This window comes from Narcine bancroftii, chromosome 3 (assembly GCF_036971445.1).
Source record: "Narcine bancroftii isolate sNarBan1 chromosome 3, sNarBan1.hap1, whole genome shotgun sequence".
NCBI lineage: Eukaryota > Metazoa > Chordata > Chondrichthyes > Torpediniformes > Narcinidae > Narcine > Narcine bancroftii.
In genome coordinates this window covers 207296305-207322374 of record NC_091471.1, presented here as the reverse complement: position 1 = coordinate 207322374, position 26070 = coordinate 207296305, and the positions used below count along the sequence as shown (strand labels likewise).

At 39.1% G+C, this 26070-nt stretch overlaps 1 protein-coding gene across 3 annotated transcripts in view; it reads left to right on the top strand.

The window, feature by feature from the left end:
* lrba (LPS-responsive vesicle trafficking, beach and anchor containing) overlaps positions 1–26070 on the top strand; it is an 871588-nt gene that overhangs the window by 743944 nt on the left and 101574 nt on the right. For 2 of the 3 annotated variants that reach the window (XM_069926436.1, XM_069926438.1), the window contains one exon: positions 12701–12868. The exons of the other annotated variant lie outside the window; for it this stretch is intronic. In XM_069926436.1, coding sequence (XP_069782537.1) covers positions 12701–12868 — 168 coding nt within the window. The remainder of the gene's footprint in view (positions 1–12700; positions 12869–26070) is intronic. 3 annotated transcript variants of the gene reach the window in all.

The window sequence follows — 26070 nt, the reverse complement described above, 5'->3', positions numbered from 1 at the left end:
TTTCCCTTTCAGCTAATTTTTCCCCTAATCCACTCTTCATTTCATCGTTGATTCTTTTCCTTGCAATCAACTAGCCATGACATAAAATGGACTACAGGTAATTGGAAGTAACAATAAGGTGGTAGTGATCACAAGGGGTTGGAACCAGAATGGGACAGCTGAAGATTCTGTACTAAAATAACACAGGGTGAGCTCCCATGATTTGATTACCCACTCACACAGACTAAGTTTGCTACTTGGAGGCCACCTTAGATTTGAAATGTAATGTACCTTCAGTATTGCTATTCATATCAAATGCAACTGAAATATAAAGCTTTCCAAAGAAGCAAACTTTTCATGGACTTGTTCAAAATCCAAATGATTTTATATTTCTTCTTGCATTATATTATGTATTTGCTGATGTTGCAACATGAATCATACTAAATTTTGGCTGTAAAAAGTACTTTCATTGAAATACTTACGTCTATAACCATTTGAGAAATAAATGAAAGTACCAATGAAAATCCTCAAATATATAGAATGGAGTTAGAAACTGAATATGAACGGTTCTTGTTTTACCCTCGGAAGTTTTCAATGTGAAAATATTCCTTTATAATAGATAATGGAGCAGCCTACTCTTCATAATTCATGTGAAGTGGACAGCATATATTGTCCATCTCTAATTTCCCTTGAGAAGAGTGAGCGACCTCTTTCAGCCACTGATGTTTACAGTGATGTGACATTCAGTAGAGTTTCAGGATTTTGCCCCAGTTACAATGAAGGAACAGTAATATATTTACAATGGAATGTAACTGAAAGGAAACTTGTTGTTCCAATGCATCTGCCTCACTTTCCTTGGTAGGGAAAGTGGATTTGGTAAGTGGTGTCAAAACAACTTTGCCTTGAGCATACTAGTAATTGGATGAGCAGAATTTGATAAAACCACAGAATATATTTTAATGTAGCCATTCTCAATGGGGGCCACATCACCATTAAGTCAAAACCTTGTTTTCTTTTCACCTTTTGTAACATAAGTATTTTTAATGTTTTCTTTATGTAGTTGGTCAGAGAGAACTACGGAAGAAGTGAAAACCTAGCTGCTTCACAGGGAAGGGGGTCCATAAACTTTGAAAAGTCCTAAGGGGGCCATAGCTGAAAAAAAGTTGAAAATGGCAGTTTTAGTGCCATTGCTTCCAACTTTCCACCTGAGTAAATTAGCTGTCTGTAATTGAAATATGTAAAGAAAATATTTAGTAACTCATCACTTCTTAATGTGTGGTAGGGAAAGAAAATGAATGTCTATTGTACAGATAGTATAGCCAATTTGTTAGTGTAATAGAATGAAAGAACAGGTAGCATTGTTGTCCAAAATTCTAGTCACGGAGTCGAGAAGTGAGCACAAGCTCAAATATTTGCCTTTCTCACTGTTTCTGAAATGTTCTGAAAAACTTGATGTTTTTCCAGAAGGATCCGATGCTTCTAAAGTAATAATATTTGAATTAACTATTAAATAAAGTTAAATTTTATTTTGCTTTTGTAGGTTGTCTGGATAGCTCAACCCGTTTTCAGTGTTATTCTTCAAAGATCATTAAGCCTTGTAAACTCAGTTTAATGGTACCCAGACCTGATTTCTACCTGATGCAGCCATGACACCAGATTCAAATTCTAACCCCTGACCTCTCAGAAGCCCCCATCTTCCTCGAGATCTGTATATTTCTGACTGTTTTTGTACAGAAAAGTGATTCTAGCACAATATTTGGGAAAGATGTAGACTCAATTATTCACCTTTGTTTAGGTTTCCTGTTAGTATGTTCAAAATGTGGTTATATATTGATGATAACATGAAGGTCTGAAGTGTAGACTTAATTCTAATATAACAACATGAGAATTAGAAGCAAGAGTGGGCCTTTAGGTCCCCACATGCTTACACAGCCATTCAATTATATTATGGGTGATCTTTTTCCTCAGTGGCACTGTCCTGAACTAACCCCATTTCCTTTTATTCCCTTAAACAAAATAATTCTGCCTGAATTATAGTCTACACCTGATCCTGCAGAAAATTCCAAAGATTTTTTCTATTCTGGTGAACAAATTTCTTAACAGGATATCAGGTTGATTAAGTTTGGAACTATTTCATACATAAATGTTGCATTGTTAGCACTTTTAATATAGTGGCAATAGCCCTTGAACCCATAATTCATAGAATTTTTTACATATCTTCAGTAGCCCTGGCACCAGGTTTCATGGGTTGATTGCAAATGGCTAGAGACTTTATGACTGGAATCATTCTGCAGGTTGAAATGGTACTTTTGGGTCTGCAAATAAATCCTGATGGATCTTAACAGGAAGATTCACAGATGGTGTTTTCCCTGACTGAGGTACCTATCACCCATAAAGTCTGAAACTAAATGGTCAGACACTTAGGACAATGTAAATGAATGGCAGCATAGGTACTAAAGGTGTGATTGACCTCCTTTTGTTATTTCCTGTGGCCCTCTGCTGATAAAGATAGCTAGTGTTTTGGCAAAGAATGGCACAATGGTTTACTTCAATCTGATAACTCGGATTAAGTAAATTGTAATCCTTGCCTTTTGTTGAGCACATGATATGAAACGTCTGTATTGATTCATAGTACTTCAAGCACTTGCATTCAAGACCACAAAGTTATCAGTCATTAACAACGTTCATATAGATTCCAATTTGGATCAAGTAGTTCAAGGTTCATGATTTGAGATATTTTCAAATAATCAAAATGTTTTGGAAAAACACAAATTTCCTGACTTCCAAAAATATCTTTGGTGATTTTCTTACATGCCACTTGCTACACCATAATATCAAAACAAATCTCCCTTTGAAGATAATATTGGTCTCTGCAATCCCCAAGGAAATAAAGATTTTCAAGGCATCAAAATTATCTGGATGATTATTATTGACATGATTGTCAGTTCAATACTTTAATTAATCATATTTTTACTGTCTCACTTGACACTCTCTGAATGTGTTTTAGTATGTAAGTTGTACCATAGAAATATTAGAAGTTATTTCTCTGGAACAAAAGTGGAATTTCAAAACTAAGCTTCAGCCCTGTTGTAAAGTTGAGGACTGTAGACCTTCTGGAGTGGTGTAAATGTTCAGAACCTGTATTGAATTTTTAAAATTCAAAACATGTTGTGATTCATTTTTTGTTTAAAATTGGGCTCAATTTTGCTTTTGTCCTGTAGCTCCTCTATCTTGTTTGACTTGCACCATTTTACTGGCTGTAGTTGAGGAGTTAAATTATATTCTAGTTATCTCCAAGAGTTGTTAAAAAAATCTACAATATTTTCTTCATGCTGAGAAAAATGAAGTATGTAAAGCAACAACATGCCAAAGCATTGGTTACCCTTTACTTTCTATGGATGTTGTGTGATCCACTGCATTTCTCCAACACATTTGTTTATAGCAACAATCTAAAATTAAGAAGTTAATTCCATTGTAAAGACAGGTTAATCTGAATATATAGCAGCAGCTGTCTGGAAGCCTCTTGGTGCTTGCGTGTTGGTTTGGTTCCAAGACAGAGATGCTTGATGCAAAAGCATTGCCTTGAGTACTAATATTTTACTCTTTTATTGATGCAATGAGTTGGTGATTACTATGTTGAAATATACAGGTAAATTCTTAGCGCACAGAGCTTGTCCATTAGCTTAAAATAATGCTAGGAGTTAAACATGGATGTCAACTGTGATCGTAGAAAGAAATGCTGGAGGAACTCAGCAGGTTTTGCAGCATCGATATGTAACCAGTGTTTTGGGCCTGAGCCCTTCTTCAAGGTATGAGTAAAAAAAAAACAGATGTCTGTCTGAATTAAAAGGCTGGACAGAAGGGACAAATGAACATAGACCATAGACAAAGGATGTTAATTGGATAAGAGGACAGCAGAGAGAAAAGGTGAGAATTGATTGGGGGGGGTTGTTTTGGGTTCTGTGATATCAGAGCTGGGGGATAGGAAACAGACAGAACGAGAGACAGGCCTTTGGCATTGGGAAAGATGGGGAGCAGGGGGCTATCAGAAAATGAATGTCAATGCTAATGCCATCCGGATGGAGCAGTGCATGAGACCATGGACAGACATGTCGGCAAGGGAATGGGTGGAGAATTGAAATGGGTGGCCACTGGGAGTTGCCCACTGGCGTTAACTTTTGAGACCGCCCACAAATTGGAGGAATAACACCTCATATTCTATCTGGGTACCTCCACCCAAATGTCATTAAAATTGACATCCATTGTCTGATAGCCCCCACCCCCACTTATCTTTCCCAATGCCTAAAGGCCGTCTCCCTTTCCCTCTGTCTCCTTCTCCCCAGCTCTGCTTTCACTGAGTCAAAAACACCCCCCCACCCACCCCCCCCCCCCCCCTCTTCTCTCCTTCGGTGTGTCACCGAAGACTCTCGGAAATTCCTACAGGTGAACTGTGGAGAGCATTCTGGCCAGTGCATCATTGTCTGGTATGGAGGTGCCACACACCGGACAAGTTAAAATTCCAGAGGGTTGTTAACTCAGCCTGCAACATCACAGACTCTAATTTTCACTTCATCAAGGAATAAAGGACATCTACATGAAAAAATAGCCTTTATCTTCAAAGACCCCCCCACCACCACCCAGGCCATACCCTCTTCCCTCTGCTACCAGCGAGTAAAAGGTACTGGAGCCTGAAGATGAGCACTCGGCAGCACAAGGACAGTTTCTTTCCTTCTGCCATCAAGTTCCGTAGTGAACCGTAGATACGGTCTAACTTTGTTTTTTTCTTTTCTTGCACTATTTTATTTATTTGCTAAGGTGGTTTATATAAATGTTTGTAATGCTGCTCAAAAACAGCTAATTTTGTGACATGATCATGATAATAAATCCTGGTCCTGTCCTCCTCTTCACATCCAATTAACGCCTTTTAACTGTTAGTCTGTACTCCTCCCCCTGTTCATTTGTCTCTTCTCCCCAGCATTTTAATTCAAGCACCTGCTTGATTTTTCCTCACACCTTGAAGAAAGGCTCAGGCCCGAAATGTCAGTTATAGATCTTTACCTCCTATGGATCTGCTGAGATCCTCCAGTATTTATGTGTTTTTAAAATAATTCTAGGAACCAAGAGAATTGATGAATGAGAAAGAAAGCCATATAAAAATAGAAATTGCACTCAGCTTGATTATATAGTCCAAGAGCAACTGAGGCCCTTATTCCATTTCATTCTAAGCTCACTTCATTACAAATGTTTAAAATATCCAAAAAATATTAAGTCCCATTTACTAACTGAGTTAGCCATTTCTATCTCCAATTAATTTTCATTTTTCTTAATTTTAATTGCAATTGTTTTGTATTGGAAACTCCTCACCAAAAGCCTCTAAAACTTATAATTATTGATCAAAGGATGTATATAATGTGAAATTAAATTGTATATCCTTTATGGAAATACAACAGAGTTTTTAAGACTATCCAACATATCTTGTTGATGAAACATTCAGGTGCTTTATCAAGGCTAATTTGAGTTTCAGAATTGACACTATCTGTCTGTCTCTTTGGCTTTTCATAAAATTGTGTTTACAAGATTTTAATCATGTTCTTAACTTGCAAATGTCAAAGAATGGAAGGTTTGCATGGCACATTTATAATAATAGGATGTTCTATGTAATGGAGCAAACCATAACCAGCATTTATGTGTTATTCTTGTGACTTTCTCTGATGTTTCATAATAAACACATTTGCTACATTTGATTCTTGAATTAATCATTTTTATTGGTTTCAGAGGTAGTTAAAATGATAATCAGAGGGATGTGCATGGTAGCTACATCAAGGCAGAGCACCATGGTATGCCAGCATTGTAACTGGCAGGATGCATATCTGTAACTATGATATCCAGGGTATTGACCTATCTCAGTTATGATGTTAAAGTGCAGAGCAGTGAAGAAACAGTTGCTCAAGAGGAAAGGAGCATCAAGGCTTCTAACATCTGAGTCTTAGCTTTCATTGGGAACAAAAATTTGGGGATAATTTTCCTGTTGGAGTATTTAAGTAAGCACCATGGAAGATAGGCAGGTCAATTAAATTTATCTGTAAAACTGTTCCATGTTATTCCATTGTGTGGCTGTAAAATAAAGCTATTTTCAACCTAGAATTATTACATTGTCAAAGAGCCTAATATCTTAGAGGATGAGGAATCAACATTGCACTCTACTACAGAATCTAAAAAGAAAATCACAAAACTGATTGGTATATACAGTAAATTTGATTTAGAAGTGTTTTCAAATAATGTCTAACATTTTTTCATGACACCTAGGTTTAGTTGTGAATGTAATCATAGTATTTTTATTTATAATTGCATGATTATAACTTTATTGTATATCATATAAAAGTGAGTCAACTCTATCATTGCAATATAAAGATTTTTGTTTTAAAGAGTATTACTTATGATTTCTAGCTGTACTTTAGATAAAATGTAATAAGGCATAAAAATACAGAGATGTGTCAAAAACAGAAGCCACCTCAAACCCGTATCTTTAAAAACTAATTTGAACATTTTTTTAGTTGTTTATTTATATAACACATTTAAAGCAACTCACATTGACCAGACCATAAATTACATCTTATCTTAAACAGCTGTTCAAAGTACAATATAAAACAGGTACCCGAGGTTTAGAATTGTACATACAACAAGGTAACCATCAACAATCGCTTCAAAACGCTTACGAGTAAAAATACAACTTCAGTCTGGATTTAAAGGAAGGGGCTGATTTGGTGGAGAGAGGAATATTGTTCCACAGTTTGGGGGCTGTTATTGTGAAGGCGCCATCTCCCCTGAGTTTGTGATTTGAGCGCAGAACAACCAAGCACCCTAAATTGGTCAATTTGAAGGGTCTTGAAGAGATCAGTGTTGTAAGAGGGGGTAATCCATTGATGGCTTTGTAAACAAACTTGTGAATTTTAAAATCTATCCTGAGTTGTACTGGCAACCAGTGAAAGGAGATGAGAATAGAGAAGATATGGTCCCTTTTCTTGGCTCCTGTCAGGAGCTTTACTGCCGCATTCTGAACCAATTGCAGATGGGATAATGATCACTGAGATTTTTCAGTGTTTCTGTCAAAGTATATTGTGGGTTTCTTTGGCAGAAGGTAGAAAAAAAAATCAAACTTTTGCTCTTGAATACACTTAGGAACATGTTCATCCATCCAAGGTTAAGGATTGTGTTTCTGTGTTAGAATTTATTATTCCAATATTGTGAAAATAAAATTAGGTTGCTAATCATAGTTGAAATGAGAACAATATCATTACGAACGTAAGAAATAGGAACAGGAGTAGGCCATGTGGCCCATAGTGCATGTTCTGCCATTCAGTAAGATCACGGTTGATCTAGCCATGGACTCAGCTCTACCTACCCACTTATTCCCCTTAATTCACCTGTTATGCAAATGTTTCTCCAACCTAACTCTACTCCCTCGAATCTTGTAGCTACATCCCTTAGTTCCAGTCTCAACATCCAGTGGAAAGAACTTTCCTACCCTCTTATGTATCTATCTCAAACATAATTTTATATGTTTCTATGAGATCACCTCTCATTCTTCTGAATTCCAGCAAGTATAGTGCTCGGGGTGTCTAAAACTAGAAGCATGGGTTCAGGATGAGAGGGAAAAGATGTAGAGGCAGGTTTTTTCACTCAGTCATACTCATACAGCACCAAAACAGGCCCTTTGGCCCAACTTATCCAAGTTGCCGACATGAGTTAGTTCCATTTGCCTCTGTTTGGGGGTGATCCATTTGGATCTAGCTACTAGCAGTAGTGATAAAGGTGGGCATTGTTACAAAGTTTAAAACAGGTGCATGTATAGAAAAGGTTGAAAGGCATCTTGGTTGCAAGGTAGGGCTAAATGGCCTATCTCCTTGTTGTGTAACTCCTTGAATAACTGATGAGGAGTATTTTCTTCAGCCAGAGGGTGGTGAATCTGTGGAGTCCAAGTCATTGGGTAGATTCAAACCAGAGGTTGATGGGTTCTTGATTTGTAAGGGTGTCAGAGGTTACGGGGAGAAAGTAAGTAATGCCTATGCCATAGGTGCTCTGTGATTAGTAAGGGATTATTTAAAGTGGGATGTGAGTGGAAGGAAAATGTTTGAAAACCACTGTTTTAATCGTACCTAATTGACTCGTTATGTGCACAGTTTCATAACTCCAAAGGAAATGGGCCAATGACAATTTTTCTCAAGCAAAATATTTCAGTAACAATTGGGTCGAGAGCAGTGATTCTCAACCTTCCCTTCCCAGTCACATACCACCTTAAGCAACCCTTACTAATCAATATGCACCAATGGCATAGGGATTGCTTAAAGTGGTATGTGAGTGGAAAAAAAGGTTGAAAACCATTAATCAAGATGCACTGCCCCTTTCCACCTTCTCCCATACTTCCCTGTAACAAATTAACCTAGATTTTGCAGTAAATAGCTGAAGAATGATTTTTTTTTCCTCATTTACCAGCAGATTACTTGGTAGAGATTGCAGAGACAGAGAGGCAATCCCACAAAGGGATCCCACATAATTAACATTTTAAATTGCACTGTTCGAAATTATAAAGACAAAGCATTTTCCATTCTACCGTTCAGCAATGTTGGGATTGTATTAATGTTTAGCATTGTAATTACAAAAGTTTCACTTGCTTTTTTTAAATTGTTTGATTAATTATAGTTTACTTTCTTAAATTCTCAATGGACCTAAACTTATTGCTTTGAATTTTGTACCCTCAAGGGGTAAGTTTAATTTTTACTAGAATTTGGACAGCATGGGATCAGGAAGAAAAGTCATTTCAAGGTACAGGTTCAGCCATGATCATGTTTACTGGCAGACCAGACCAGGCCAAGGGTCCATATAGAATTGTTGGTATCTTGCCATTGATTCTATGGGGCATGAGTCTTCAAATATCTTTCTTGCTATGTGGTGATCTACATTTTGCTGATGAGAATATACTTTACTAAAATGTTTACCTGCCTATTAACTTTACAAAATTGAGTTTAATGAAACATTATGAAGATTTCATCCCATTTGTATAGTCTATACCATATAAAAGTCAAAACCCTTACTTTGGCCCTCAAATCTGGCATTTTCCATATATATTGTGCATAAAAGTTGAATCCACCCCCTCTCTCCCCCCCCCCCCCCCACCACTTATTTTTGGCTCTGGCTCCCAATGCCCGACAGCAAACTTAACATATGATCCCAGAAGCCCTCTCATCTGAACTCCCGCTGCCTCGAACGATGCAGGCACTTACTGCAGTCAAAAGTAGTATGTCTGTAATAGTCAACCTTCCCTCCCTCCCTTCAAACTAGATTTTACCCTAAAAATTCGACTATTAGGTGTTCTTTGATGTCCACTGTAGAGTCAAAGTAAATGTATTAAAACAGAAGTTTTCAGTATGAATCAAGCAAAAAATGTCATGCTTACTTTTTTTCACCTCCTTTTCCTTTTTGTGTGTGTCTATGGTTTTATAATTCCAGGTCCCAGTTCCACTTCTAAAGTACAGATGGCACAACTCTTTGTTAAAGATGATATCATGAGATGCATTGTTTATTGTGAAATAGGAAAAATAACTGCAATTTTTAAAAATCTGATCACTTAATAAGAAAGCAAATAAGATGGCCCCTGTCTGGAGTGATAATAGATGTACTTAGACAGATTACTTAATTTGGATGTTCTACTTTATTTTATTTCTGCCCATTTTGCTGTTTCGTTACCCATAATAAATTCACCAGTTCAAACATAAAGACAATTCCCTTAATCTTATATATATAGCTACAACTGAATTTTTAATGGTGTAATTTTATATGCAGAGATTCACTTGTCATTTAATATAGCCAATTCCACTATTATCACAGTTGTATGGATCACGTTTGCAAATTATCTATTGCACTCTAGGAATGAAGGTGGTTTTAGTTTATATGTGAGCATAAATAAAATTCTGTCCAAAGCATATGTCTGGAAAAATCACTGCAGCACATTTCCATATGGTCAGTCTTTGCTTTGGCATGATGTACTACTATCTGATAATTCATTATGGGGAAAGGTTCACAATTTAGCAATCTCATTGTAACACGAAGAAAATGTCATCCTATCCACAAAACATTTACAAGCCCTTCTTCTTTCTTGATTGAAAGTTCTAATTAAGTGGATACAGAAAATTAACTGAAATTAGCTGTCAGAAAGTCACATTTAAATGAATGATGAGCTGCTCCAGCAGTAAACATTTAAATGATATAAATTGCCATTTAAGTGTATGGTTTAATGTTTGTCATGCTTTAATGTGACATGAGACTGCAGTGGCAATCAAACAGCTTGTCTTGATATGAACATATTGAAGGAATTTTGCTTCTGCATGACTTTGTATTGTACTATCTATTGGTGCTCCACTTTTTGTCAACAATCTGCTCACTTTAATGAACCAGTGTAATATTATTAAAGATTTTTTAAAAGTATTTTCTAAATCATGAATATACAGTATAGCATTTTGCCCTGTTGGTTTGCTCCATATTGTAATATTACAGGCACATCTTCTTGCATAGTATTAGAAATGAAACATATTTAGATTGAAACTAATTCAACAATCAGAGCCCAAGGCAAAATAAACTCCAACTTTATTTGAATTATTTTGTGACCTATGTGGTAGAAAATTTCAAGTGGATATTATGGCCATTATTTGGGTTTTAATTATTTCATGTGAAGTTGTCATTCAAGGGTCACAGATGGGTAAGTTTTGAATAACTGATCAAAAAAGCAAGATAAACCTACGTAACATAAAGGCTCAACTTTGCTGACAAACCTTCCTCTTGCAATGGAACCAAATCAAATGTGGAAATCCTGAACTGAATGACAGATTGAGAACACTTTCACACTGGAGATGAACAAGAAAATCTTCAGATGCTGGGGTTGAGTGCAATACACAAATTACATTGGAAATATTGTGTCAGGTTCAACCAAGCTGAAGATCCAAGACCATTATTGCTTTTGATGGAGATTGTACAACTGAGAATAATAGAGCAAAGGAGATGTTAAATTCCTCTTTAAATTATTTCTGTTTCATTCAGTATTTTAATAATTTACGTGTTTTGGCTTTTCAATCAATTTTTTTTTTAAGTTGATAATCATTTCACGTTTAATGGATTTTAATAATTCTGCATGTCAGGACTAGTTAAAACCATTGCAAAACCAGGACACCTAACAAAACAGGAAGTTCATCAACACCCCCCACATCCCCGCTCAACTCCATCTTTACCTCCTGCCAACTCATTAAAGAACCCATCCTGTCCCAGTCACGCTCTCTCCCTCTCTTCAGATTCAAGGACTGTTTCTTTCCTGCTATTATTAGACTCTTAAGTGGATCTCTCACTGATTAAAGATAGGCCCTTGCACTACCTTTAATTGTATTTTTCTGTCTAACCTGCACTTTGTTTTTGTAACATTTTGTTTTTGTACCTGCACTATTTGACTTATTTGTAACTTAACACCTACACTTTTGTGTGTTAATCTCTACTTCTGTCTGCCTATTTATTTATTTATTATGTAATTCCAATACTTCATACTTGTTGGAAAGTGGCTTAATCAGCAAAGTTGCATGACGATTGCTAAACAGATCAACTCAGAGTGTCCATTCTCAAACAAGATGTGTTCCTCATTGGTTGTTAGGATCTCTTGGACTTTCTATCAAGAGCTGGGCCCCATCATTCAGCAGTTTAACTCAAGGGAGGATTTTTAGCACAATTGGACTTCTGAGTGGTAGGCATCCATGGTTTTACTGCCATGGTTCCTTTTGTCCATGATGGAAATGCACTCTTATCAGAGAGGACACTTTTCCATACATGTATATTACCATGACCATCTCTGAGGCCATGATTAATGTTGCTTTCTGAAACTTTGTGGTGTTGGTCTGGAGAAACGCTGTTTTGTTTGCTTGTATGTGTACAGTCAGATGATAATGAACTTGAAACATGAGTCACTAGAGCTCTTCCCCACATCACTACACTAGATAGCCTAGCAGAAGCATGTTCCAAAATTTTCAAGACCATATTTGATGTTCAGCATTAAGCAGCTTCATAATTCTCACTCAAAATATTTATTTCTTGATAGAAGTGAAGTGGCTGAATTTTTGGCTCCTCTATAGTCTGATCCTTTCTCGAGCATTCCAGCTGTCTAGATGAAGCATGGATTTGATTTGTGGCACATTTGTTCACAGTTGACCCTGTCTCCAGAAGAAGGGCAGGACACTGGGATATGTGATGAGCACCAATGAGAGACTGGGAAACTAGTTTTATTTAAAGAGAGCACCCCCACTTCAGATTTCCACTCTGCGGTGTCATTGTGAGATGGTCTTTGGCAATAGAATGCAAATTGAGATGGAAGAAATGGGAATACCCAATTTTGTTTTCCTTATGTGAGTGAGTCAGACATTGAAAGGCTGAGAAAATGTAAGTTTGAAGAGCTGAAGTAACAGAAGGCTGTCTCCATTTGTTTTGTCCTATGTACTTGAGGAATAGGCAATTGCTAGGTGAAAAGGCCAGAACAATGAATGTTCAAGTTTATAAACTCTTGCATAATGGTCTTTCTAATTGGGTGATTGTCCAAATGTATCATGGTCTTGAGTAGGTTTTATAAAATGAATTCTTGGTAAACTGAATAAATTATCTGGCACTGATGTTCCTCTTCTGTTGTGGTTTACAGGCTCTAGAGAGTGAGTTTGTTTCCTGCCAACTGCACCAGTGGATTGATCTGATTTTTGGATATAAACAACAAGGGCCTGAGGCTGTTCGATCTCTCAATGTCTTCTATTACCTCACATATGAAGGAGCTGTCAACCTGAATTCTGTCAGTGACCCAGTGCTAAGGGAGGTAAGTCGATGGCAAAAGGAGAAGACATGACGAGGCATCAAATGAATCAGGAGTGCTTTTTGCTCAAGTTCTGGGAAATAAACAAAAGTGTAAGATATAAAAAGTTAATTGGCATAATCTGTTTTTGATTCCAAACTTAGATTCAGGGAGCATTGTCGAGCACAGTGCAGACTTATTTGTTCCAAACTGCTAATTCCAATCAAAATTAAAATATTTTTCATGGTAGGATGTACTGTATTTACAAAGAGTTAGAGCTAGCACCAAATGATTTTATTATCTATTTTTGCCAAATTGCTGCAGATAGTCTGATGCTTCTGATGTACCTTAACAATCCTTAGAGACTTCCATGATGCAAGACAGCTCTACCATTACATACCAGGATTCAGTATAATAAGAACAAGACAACTTTTTAATCATTCAATCATTCAAATATTATTCCAAATGCAGCTCTATTATATCTTTGATAATTGAAAACATATTGGATACAGAAAGAAATCTCAATGCACAGCAGCCAGGTACTGGTTTGTGTGCACTTAAGTAGTGTGTAGCTGAATTGCCAGAAGTTCTAAAAAGTCATTAGTGCATTTGCCTTAAGTGAAACTGCCAAAGCACTTTTAAGCTGCACGTGTGTATCTAATGTCACTTCAGCTGTAAAGCACTACATATGGTAGTAACTTTAACAATCTTTGTAACATTTCAGCATCTGTGGCTGCTGTACTCCAACACATTATTAAAGTGCTTATCTGTTTTTTTTAAAAACACGTAAGGAATGGTTTAAGCAAATTTACCCCTTTAAAACGTACCAGCACTGTTTGATTTTATTCTCTCTGGTACCTTTTGGGGGGCAAGTAAGTATTGCTGGTCTTTGACTGAAAAATAGCTTGGGCATCTGATGGAACTGAAGATATTCTATTCCCTTAAACAACAATGCACTTCCACTAAACTATTTTAAGTAATCTTTCAAAGAGGACAATTCTGCTGATACTTGATTCAGATCAAATTATTTTTGTGCATATCTGGAATTGTTTCCTCTTGCAAATATGAAAACCTTAAATGTTCTGTATTCATTCTGGGAACTGATAGTACTGGATTGGAATGGGATAGTTGAGAAAGGTAATCTGATCATTATTGGTGATGCTGTTTCATTAAACGTTTATTGGTGACCTTATGACATTTTGGCCCTTGGATTCATTTGGAAAACTAATCTAAAATTAAGTGAGTGTTTCTTTTTACTTTTGTACATTTTGCACAATGCTCTACTGTTTGAGTTCATAATATCTAAACCTGAGTTTCACAATGGGCATGCTCCAGATATTACCATGCAAGTTGAAACCAGGTAGTCCAAGGAATAGAGTTTAGGGGAAATTTCATAACAAAATGATACTTAAACACAAAATAATGGAATTAATAGCCAAATTTAAGACTCGGTTGAGATTGTTGGCTGTTGAGCGTGTTTCTATAGGGAAGGAAACCTCTGTGTACCCAGAGATGGGGAGATAACAGCTTTCCTCGCATCCCACAGTTGGTAATGAGTGGGGTGTCCAAACCTGGAGTAGGTACTGTACAGCCATGCTGTCGCTCTGAGCCCCATGTCTCATAACTTGCAATTATTTTTTGCCTTTCAAGATATTCGAGATGTTTCACAACAATTTTCTAGATAATCAACCAATGCTTCACTGTAAATTGCTAGATAATCTCTTGAAATGAGATTGCTTGCCACATCAATTAAAACCAAAGATGATGGAAGAATTCACCAATCAAGCTGCATCTGTAAGAAAATAAATTTAGTTCTGATGAATGGTCTTTGACCTAAAACATGAACAGTTTTTTTCTTTCCACAGGTGCTGCTTGAATGGCTGAGTGTTTACAGGGTTTTCTTTTCGGTGATGAATGTTGGCTATGTTACAGAAAAATAATATGAATACATCTGTTCAACAACTGATTTAAAGATGCCTAGATTTTGAATAACACTTTAAAAATCAGTTGTTGGCATGAATAGTCATAGAAGACAATGTTATTAAAAAATATTATAATTTAAAAACTGCTTTAATCTCATAACACCATCTGATCGGTGGTTTTCCAGATTTAGCTTCATGTCCCTTGATATAATTATCTATCAACATTCTCCTCTCTTTTTCTCTCCTCCCTCCCCTCTTCAATGGCAGATTAACTACCACCCAGGTCCTCGGCTGAACTTTAGTAAAACCAACCCCCCGACCTTGCCCACCTATCCCACAGCCCCCACCCTTTGTTGAATAAAATAAAGTGAAATTGTTCCATTTATTAGCCTTTGGACATGATGCCCTCACATATTCTAAATTTCTCCACTGGGCATGTGCTGGGTATGCACCAGTTGGTATTTGGTTGGAGGAGGGGAGGAAAAAACTTAATTAGAATCAAACAAACCTCTACCTTAGAGAAGCCGTCTGCTAGCCCCGAATAATTTGAAAAGCCTGTTAGTTACAAAAGGATAAATGAAATCAGTTCTAAAAAAAAACAATCTTGATACAAAATAAGACAGGAGAAGGGAGAGTCTTTTTTAAAAAAGTAAACCTCCCGTGAGCGACGCTGCATAACCGAGCTCTGCTGCAAGAGGCAGACCTCAGACTCGCGTGGGAGTACGAATGTGAGCATTGATTGACAAGTAGCATTGGGACTGGTGGAGCCCGAATTGATAGAAACATAGAAAATAGGTGTAGGAGTAGGCCATTTGGCCCTTCAAGCCTACACTGCCATTCATTATGATCATGGCTGATCAGTACTCGGTTCCTGCCTTCTCCCCATACCCCCTAATCCCCTTGGCCGCAAGGGCCAAATCTAAACTACGCTTAAATATTGACAGGGAACCGACCTCAACTACTTCCTGTGGCAAAGAATCCCACACATTTACCACTCTCTGAGAGAAGAAATTTTTCCTCATCTCAGTCCTAAAAAAATTCCCCCTTATCCTTAAACCATGGCCCCTGGTCCTGTTTTTCCCAGCATTGGAAACAACCTTCCTGCGTCTAGTTTGTCTAAACCCTTAAGAATTTTATGTTTCTATAAGATCTGCCCTCAATCTTCTAAATTCCAAAGAATACAAGCCTAATCTATCCAACCTTTCTTCATATGCGAGTCCCTCCATCCCCGGTATCAGCCTAGTGAACCTTCTCTGCACCCCCTCCAAGGCAAGGATATTCTTCCTCAGATAAGGCGACCAAAACTGCACGCAGTACTCCAGGTGTGGTCTCACCAAGGCCCTGTAGAGCTGCAGCAGGATCTCCCTACTCCTGAACTCACATCCTCTCGCTATGAATGCCAACAAACCATTCGCCCTCTTCACCGCCTGCTGCACCTGCACGCCCACTTTCAACAACTGATGCACAGCAACATCCAAGACTCGCTGCATCTCCCCTTTTCCTAAACAGATACTATTTAAATAATAATCCTCTTTCCTGTTCTTACCTCCAAAGTGGATAACCTCGAATTTATCCACATTATGCTGCATCTGCCTCGTCCTGGCCCACTCGCCTAACTTGTCCAAATCACCCTGCACTCTCCTAGCATCCTCCACACAGCTAACGCTGCCACCCAACTTCGTATCGTCTGCAAATTTTGAGATACTGCTATCTATTCCCATATCTAAGTCATTGATATATATTGTAAACAATTGTGATCCCAGCACGGAGCCCTGCGGTAACCCACTAGTCACTGGCTGCCATTCTGAAAAGTACCCATTTATTCCTACTCTTTGCTTCCTGTTCCTCAACCAAATCTCTATCCACCTTAATACCGTACCTCCTATGCCGTGCTCTTTACGTTTATACGCTAGTCTTCTGTGCGGAACCTTATCAAACGCCTTACTAAAGTCCAGATGTACCACATCCACTGGTTCTCCCTTATCCACTCTACTGGTTACATCCTCAAAAAACTCTATTAGATTCGTCAGACATGATTTCCCCTTCACAAAACCACGCTGACTCTGTGTGATGATACCACTACTTTCCAAATGTACTGCAATTACATCTTTAATAACCGATTCTAGCACCTTCCCTACTACCGATGTCAGGCTAACTGATCTGTAGTTTCCTGATTTCTCTCTCCCTCCCTTCTTAAGTGGGGTTACGTTGGCCACCCTCCAATCCTCAGGAACTAATCCAGTATCCAAAGAGGTATCACCAACGCATCCACTATTTCCTGGGCTACTTCCTTCAGCACTCTCAGATGCAGACTATCCGGCCCCAGGTATTTATCCGCCTTTAATCCCTGCAATTTAACTAATACAACTTCTCGACTTACAATTATTTCCTTTAGTCCCTCCATCACAATGGATCCCCGATCCTCAATAATTTCCTGTAGATTAGTTATGTCTTCCTTGTTTCCCATGATCAACTCACCCATTTCTGTCCGCAACAGAATTGATAGATGGGACTGAGACACCACTGCTAACTGACAGGTGAACGTGGTACTTCCGTGAGCCTTGATTGGTGGGTGGACCCAGGACTAACGCGAGCCCATATTGACAAGTGATTACATTGGTGTACCAGTGGTTGTAACGGGCCCCCTTACCTTCTGGGCCCCTAGCCTTCAGCCTACTCAGCCTATGGTTAATCCACTACTGCCTTTTTGGCTCCTCTCCTCTCTCCCCTTCCCTCTCCTCCTCTTCTGTGTCAATCTTGAAAGTTTAATTTTCCCCTAACAGAAGAACCAGTGATTGCAGGCAAAATCTTCGCTAGGATTCTACTAAATAGAATAATACCTAGTGTCGCCGAGAATATTCTCCCAGAATCACAGTGCGGCTTTCGCGCAAACAGAGGAACTACTGACATGGTCTTTGCCCTCAGACAGCTCCAAGAAAAGTGCAGAGAACAAAACAAAGGACTCTACATCACCTTTGTTGACCTCACCAAAGCCTTCGACACCGTGAGCAGGAAAGGGCTTTGGCAAATACTAGAGCGCATCGGATGTCCCCCAAAGTTCCTCAACATGATTATCCAACTGCACGAAAACCAACAAGGTCGGGTCAGATACAGCAATGAGCTCTCTGAACCCTTCTCCATTAACAATGGCGTGAAGCAAGGCTGTGTTCTCGCACCAACCCTCTTTTCAATCTTCTTCAGCATGATGCTGAACCAAGCCATGAAAGACCCCAACAATGAAGACGCTGTTTACATCCGGTACCGCACGGATGGCAGTCTCTTCAATCTGAGGCGCCTGCAAGCTCACACCAAGACACAAGAGAAACTTGTTCGTGAACTAGTCTTTGCAGACGATGCCACTTTAGTTGCCCATTCAGAGCCAGCTCTTCAGCGCTTGACGTCCTGCTTTGCGGAAACTGCCAAAATGTTTGGCCTGGAAGTCAGCCTGAAGAAAACTGAGGTCCTCCATCAGCCAGCTCCCCACCATGATTACCAGCTCCCCCACATCTCCATCGGGCACACAAAACTCAAAACGGTCAACCAGTTTACCTATCTCGGCTGCACCATTTCATCAGATGCAAGGATCGACAATGAGATAGACAACAGACTCGCCAAGGCAAATAGCGCCTTTGGAAGACTACACAAAAGAGTCTGGAAAAACACCCAACTGAAAAACCTCACAAAGATAAGCGTATACAGAGCCGTTGTCATACCCACACTCCTGTTCGGCTCCGAATCATGGATCCTCTACCGGCACCACCTACGGCTCCTAGAACGCTTCCACCAACGTTGTCTCCGCTCCATCCTCAACATCCATTGGAGCGCTTACATCCCTAACGTCGAAGTACTCGAGATGGCAGAGGTCGACAGCATCGAGTCCACGCTGCTGAAGATCCAGCTGCGCTGGATGGGTCACGTCTCCAGAATGGAGGACCATCGCCTTCCCAAGATCGTGTTATATGGCGAGCTCTCCACTGGCCACCGTGACAGAGGTGCACCAAAGAAAAGGTACAAGGACTGCCTAAAGAAATCTCTTGGTGCCTGCCACATTGACCACCGCCAGTGGGCTGATAACGCCTCAAACCGTGCATCTTGGCGCCTCACAGTTTGGCGGGCAGCAACCTCCTTTGAAGAAGACCGCAGAGCCCACCTCACTGACAAAAGGCAAAGGAGGAAAAACCCAACCCCAACCAACCAATTTTCCCCTGCAACCGCTGCAATCGTGTCTGCCTGTCCCGCATCGGACTTGTCAGCCACAAACGAGCCTGCAGCTGACGTGGACTTTTTACCCCCTCCATAAATCTTCGTACGCGAAGCCAAGCCAAAGAAGAGATTTTCTTCTAACATGAACTGAGATTTATCTCTGCCACCATTTTAATTTATTTGGAGATATAATTTCTTTACTCTTAAATGTTAAATGGGAATTTTACATTAATCTGGAGGACAAATTAATTGACCTATGATATCTGACAGTTTGCCCAACTACTTCCAAATCATGGGAGTAGTTCTGTTTCCTGGTAAAACTGAAATCATGAAAATCCACAAATCAAGTAGTCCAGGGCCCTCCTGAAAATGTGATAGGGAACTCCTTACCTCATGGCAATGTCCTTATTTTTATAGTGGGTGTCTTATTAACAGTGAAGTTGTATGAAGCCTTCTTTATGAAATTCAATCTGTCCCAAGTGCTGAACTCTTGAAAGAAAAAGAAAGCTTTTACTGACATTAATTAGTTAATTGTATTTTCTTGTCTATGTGCCAGTGTAACGGCTTGTATTTTTGAACATGAAAACAATTATGAATACTTCAGGTCTGAAATCAGTGTATAATATCATTTCTGGTTTCCTTATGCAAACCAATCTTTACTTTTTAAGTGGGTGCAGGCTTTGTATTCAAATTAGCTAATGATATAAATTATATCCTTGAGTATTTTTTTATTTGCTTGCATTGGAACATTGATTACAATGACTGGGAATTGATCTAAACATTTCACTGCCAACAGCCCAAGGCATATTGTATTTCATCCTTAAATATTGCCTTGCAGTCATACACCGGTACCTTGGAACAATTTACTTCATTAAAGAATATGGGCCTAATTAAGCTGGATTGGCTTGCTGCCAATGTGCCCCACATGTCCCCCATTGAACCTAGGCTGGGAGCAGAGACTGTTCAAACTGACCCCTCACGTCAAGTAGGCTCAGGCAGCATACTTAAGAGACCCTGCTACTGAAAGGCTCTGACAACTGTCAACTGGTGCTGGAGCCTCAATGTTTGTCATTAAAAAAAAAATTTCTTCTATTAAGATTGTATTAAATAATTAAAAATAATGCTTTAATAAAATAAATTAAAAAGTAATTAAAATATTTTACCGCAAATAAATAATATGAAATATTAAGGTTAGAATAAGTAAAAATTAATTTATTTCCCTTTTCTCTACTCCTCAAGCTGAGAATCCCATTTCCCATCCATTGAGTCAAAACTCTGCTAACTATACATTGGAAGAGATGGATTTTCAAATGTACTGCCGGGAAACTCTAGGATGATTAGGCACTGCTTCTGGACTTGATTGTCAACTGTAGCCAAACCCTTATGTAAATGCAGTCAAAATCTGAAAAAGCAAAGTAAAAAGCCTACAGGTGTTAAAAATCTGAAATAAAGACAAAATGCTGGAGTCACTCAACAGGTCAGGCGGCACAGAATAAATATTTCAAGTTAATGACCTTTTCCCGTCTGCTGCCAGACCTGCTGAGTGGGTCCAGCACTTTATCTCTGTTGTTGTAAAAGAAAATTTTTGCCAAGCATGACCTGAACTTGACAGGTGTTGCTTAATCTGATTCAACCATGCCCTGATACTATCCCTGAAGTGCCCATTACTGGAACATGCTGGTTGGTGAAGTATTGAATAATTACACTTTTATGTCATTATTATTCAGTCAAAAACTTCAGAGTGTTCATATTTTGACAGTCAGCTTAGATGGTTCCAAATTCCTATGGAGAGATCATAATACATGGAACTTAGCCCATTAGTACTTTTTGGAATGATATCTGTGTGCCCACACTCATAGTGGTGTTGATTGGCTGAACACATAAACAGGAAAACAAAATCTTAACTTCCTTGTTTCACTTAAAACTTGCCTGAAATGTTTAAGGTCTATTGAATCCTGTAAATGGAAGATATTTGTGTCAAGAATGCTTGTGGGGACCTGATTTGTAAATGGATCTGACTTGGAAAGAAATTAAGAATGGAATAAAGGAGTCAGAAGGGACTCCAAGGTATGGTAGTGGTGGTGAAAAGCTAGATGCACTATATCAACAAGGTCAAGGAGACCATCCTGACTCTAAAATTATTGGAACACATAGCCACTGGAGTGATTTCAAAGCAGTCAACTGTGCCCCTTGTTCAAACTCCAGGCCCTTCACATCTGGTGTTCAGCATGTGATCACCCTTTGGAGATCGTAAAGTACAGGTAGTGGTTAAATTACCACATTACTATCACCTAGGAGTTAATCCCAAGGATAAATAGTGACAAGAAGTTCATTGACTTTACATGAGTGATCAAAGACAGTGAATATTAATGTATCACACCAAATGTGGCACAAGTCTCAGACACTTCTAAATTCATTAATCCCTCACCAGCAGCCTCTAACAATCAATCCCTGTTACGAATGTTCATATGTTGCAATGCTTTCCAGCGCACTGGGAACTGCCTGCAAACTCTCATTTATATCTCATTCTTGGAAACTTTGCAATCTAAACAGCTATAGCATCCACTTTATCAGAACATATTCCACTATATGAACTGCAGGCAATTCAAAAGTATAAGGATCCAAGCCCAGAGGAAAACCACACTAGGAAATCCAAGCTTTCTGATGATTGACCTTTATTGAAGGGGCAATGCTGATGCTGTGGCTAGTCAATCAATTGCTCACACCCAATGACCTAATCCTCCAAATTCCCATTGGATATATTTTCAGACTGTGTCAACACACATGACCACCCTTGCACTCTTTCACTCTACAACCTTGCTCTTGTTTCTCTCATCCTCAGATTTCCAAGTAGTGTGGCTTGACCAGGCAATAGTGGAAGAAAAGGAACACAATGAATATGAAAACACATCTTCACTAGGTCTATCTAAGATGTGCACCACCAGATCAGATGTTGGGGCTTTCTTATCCAGAGGTTAACATTGTAGTGACATTTGTATTTGGTGAAACACCAGGCATATGTGCCCTGTCTTCAGCAAGGCAAGGGGAAAGGGTGCATGCTATTTCATTTCAGACTTTTTGACATAAGCTCAGACTCTGATTCTGCTTATAATTAAAAAGAGCTAATCCTTAACCACCTTCCACTATCTGCATAGGCTGTCCACAGGAATGACACTAGATACAAAGGCCTTGGAGCTTGACTGGGAGATGCATATCAATACACTATAAGGCAGGCAACTTGGATGAATTCTGTCCAGCCAAGCTACAGGTAGCAATTGTTAGGTGTGAGAAATAAAATTCTGGGTGGATTCAATGCTCAAGAGCATGGTAGCATTTAGCACAAACCTGGCAAAATTCTTTGTGGAACTATTGTGAGCCCATTGTTTTCAGCAAAATATTCAGTGTGACAGTGCAATCTCATACAGTGGTAATGCAAATTCAGTATGTTGATATGGTGGCTATAGCTTCCAATATTGAAAATTCACTGCTATCCAACAACCTGTCCAACAGATTACAAGGATCACTGAGGTTCTATCCAAAGTAGTAACTCTTGCTCTCGGACTGCAATCTTATCCTCTCAAAGGATTACTTCTTTCTTTTTCATCCTCCTGCCACTCTGCTTTCTTGTTTTAACCCGGAATCTAATCAACAAAGACTACTGCTGCCCATGCCATGGTGATGTCATCTAAGGCTGTACCTCCAGATGCCAAACTATGAGAGAGAATTCTCTAAGGCCATCTGAAGCCTCCATCTGTGAAATTCAGCAGCCTGCTACTGGCCATGCTGCTACCATTGCAGGTAGCATTGCAAGTGAGCATTCAGGCAGGCAGAGGTTCAACAATTGGGAGGAATCAAGAGCGTGGAGATGCAAATAGTTGTATTTGTGCTAATCATGTCACGATTTCATATCTAAACTGGATTTGCAGTGTTTATTTTTGGAGAAGATGGGTGATGTAATGTGGAAATAAAGAATGTCTGAAATCACTGGTATCTCATATACAGCCTAGACCAAAAATAGCACATGCATTTCTGATCTTCCTTCTTTTACCTCCTTCCTCTCCTCCTTCTCACCATTCCATCTTCTCGAGCTTGTGACCTCTGCTCATTCTGCCAGAAAAGCTTTTTTTTTCCAAGCGAAAAGCTCCACATTTTCTGTGCTTAGCAGAAACTGATGAAAGCATGAGGAAAAGTTCAGCACATGTTACACAATGGTTTGGGAGAGTTTAAACTAATATAGCAGGGCAATATGTGCAGAAAGACAGAGGGAAGCACAAATGCAAAATAAACAAGAATGACTAGATTCTAAAAGAACAATGAGTGAAAGGGCGGTTTATCTGAATGCCCTGAGCATTAAAAACAAGCGCAATGAACTTGTGATGCAAATCAGTACAAAGACGTACGATTTAGTGGCCATTGAAAGAAACGTGCTTCTTAGATCTGGTCCTGTGCAATGAGACAGGTAAAATTAATGATCTTATAATTAGGGATGCTCTCAGAAAGAGTGATCACAGTATGATTGAATTTCTCAAGCAAATGAAGGGTGCCTAGTACAATCTAAAACCAGCGTATGGTTCTGAACAAGGGAGATTGCAACGGCACGAGGGAGGAGTTGGCTCGAATGGACTGGAAACACAAACCATATGATAGAACAGTTGAGGAACAGCGGAAGACTTTCAAAGAGATTTTTCGTAGTGCTCAACAAAAATATATTCCAGTTAATATAAAGATAGTATGGGAAGAGAGAGCCAGCTGTGGATAACTAAGGAAATAAAGGAAGACATCAAATTAAAATTATACATTTAAAGTGGCTGAGCAGTGGGAACCTGGAAGACTGAGAAAACTTCAAAAAATAACAGAAGTTCTAAGAAAGAAAGGAAGGAAACTAGATTCTGAAAGTAAACTAGCACAAAATGTATTTATAATTCTAAACCAGAAAGGGTGGCTAATGTGTATGTAAATCCCTTGGAAGATGTGAATGGAGGAGTAATATTGGGTAATGTGTAAATGGCTGAGATCTTGAATGACTAATTTGAGTAGCTGGCAAACAGTGATGCTGAAGATGTAATGGGAGGTGAGGACCTTGATACAATCATTATCATTAAAGAGATACTATTGAGCAAACTAGTGGGTCTAAAGATAGATGTGTTCCCTGGCGGCGTCAGCACATCATTGAAGAAGGTGAACCCTTGCAAGATGTCAGGCCCTCTTGACGTACCTGGCAGGGTACTAAAAATCTGTGCCAACCAACTATCTGGGCATTTTCAACTCTCATTGATGCTGCCGGAGGTTCCCACCTGCCTTTAAAAGGGCATCAATCACCCGGTACCCAAGAAGTGTAGTGTGAGCTGTCACAACAACTACCGTCCAGTAGCACTACCTTCTACTGTGATGAAATGCTTTGAGAGGTGAGTCATGGCCAGAATTAACATGAACCTAAGCAAAGATATGTTCCCACTTCAATTTTTTTTTTTTTTTTTTTTTTTTTTTCCACTTCAATTTGCTTCACGTCACAATTGTTCCAAAGCAGATACAATATCGCTGGCTCTCCCCTCAGCTCAAAAACAGCAATTCATACATGTAGCTGCTCTTCATTGACTGCAGCTTGGCCTTCAATACCATTATTCCCTCAGTGCTGGTCAAGAAGCTACAAACTTTAGGCCTCAGTACACCCCTCTGCAACTGGATCCTTGACTTGCTCATCAGAAGACCACAGTCTTCAGAATTAGAATTAGAAACAACATCTCCTCATCACTGATTATCAACTCAGGTACACCCCAAGGATGCCTGCTTGGCCCACTGCTCTACTCATTATACACCCATGATTGTGTGGCCAGGCAAAATTCCAATGCTATCGTCAAGTTTTCCAATGACACCACAGTTGTGGGCAAAATCACAAATGGCAATGAGGAAGTGTACAGGAGAGAGATAGATCAGCTCATTGAATGATGTAATGACAACAACCTTGTGCTCAACGTCAGCAACACCAAGGAGAAGATTGTGCACTTCAGGAAGAAGTCAGGGGAACACGACCCAGTCCTCATCAAGGGCTCAGTAGTGGAGAGGATCAAGAACTTCAAATTTCTGGGTGTCAACATCTCCAAGGATATGTCCTGGAGCCTCCATGTTGATGCAATCACAAGGAAGGCTCGCCAGTGGCTATACTTTGTGAAGTGTCTGAGGAAATTTGGTATGTCACCGAAGATGCTCATAAACTTACAGGTGTACCGTGGAGAGCATTCTAGCTGGTTGCATCACTGCCTGGTATGGAGGTGCCAACTCTCAGGACAATAATTAACTCCAGAGGGTTGTTAACTCAGCCTGCAACATCAAAGACACCAGACTTCACTCCATCAAGGACACCTACATCTATTAGCTTCTATCCTCAATGACCCCCACACCCAGGCCATGCCCTTTTCACTCTGCTATCATCTGGAAAAAGGTACAGAAGCCCAAAGTTGAGCACTCAAAGGCACAAGGACACCTTCTTCCCTGCTGCCATCAGATTCCTGAATGATCATTGAGCCAGAAGCACTGCCTTACTTTTTGTGCCCTATTATTTTTTTTATAGTAATGTCATCAGATGGTTATAAAATGAATATACAATTATGAGGCTGCTGCAAAACAGTGAATTTCATGAGTTGTTCGTGACAATAAATTCTGATGGAATGCAACCCAGGGTGCTGAAAGAAGTTGTAGCAGATGAATTTATGATAATCTACCATAATTCTTTGTGCTCTGGTCAAGTCCTGATGGATTGGAAGGCAGCAAATATCCTGCTGCTGTTTGGAAAAACAAGATGTAGGGCAACTGAGGTAACCGTAGGCCATCTGATTTCGGCCAGAAACAATGGGTATTACCAAGAAGAAATCGTGCTTTTTATCTTAAAATGTAGTATGCTTGGTTAGTAAAAATAAATCCAACTGCTTTGTTGCTTTGTCTTTTTATGCAAGTGTATTTGATTTCCTCTTTATTTTATTTTCAGTGTGCTTTTTAATTTACTTCAACTATTATTCCCATGAATGCAATTTTAAATTGGCAGAGCCTAAGACTAATCCCTTGAGACCAGATGTTGTAAAATCTATTCTTAACAAAAGCATTCTT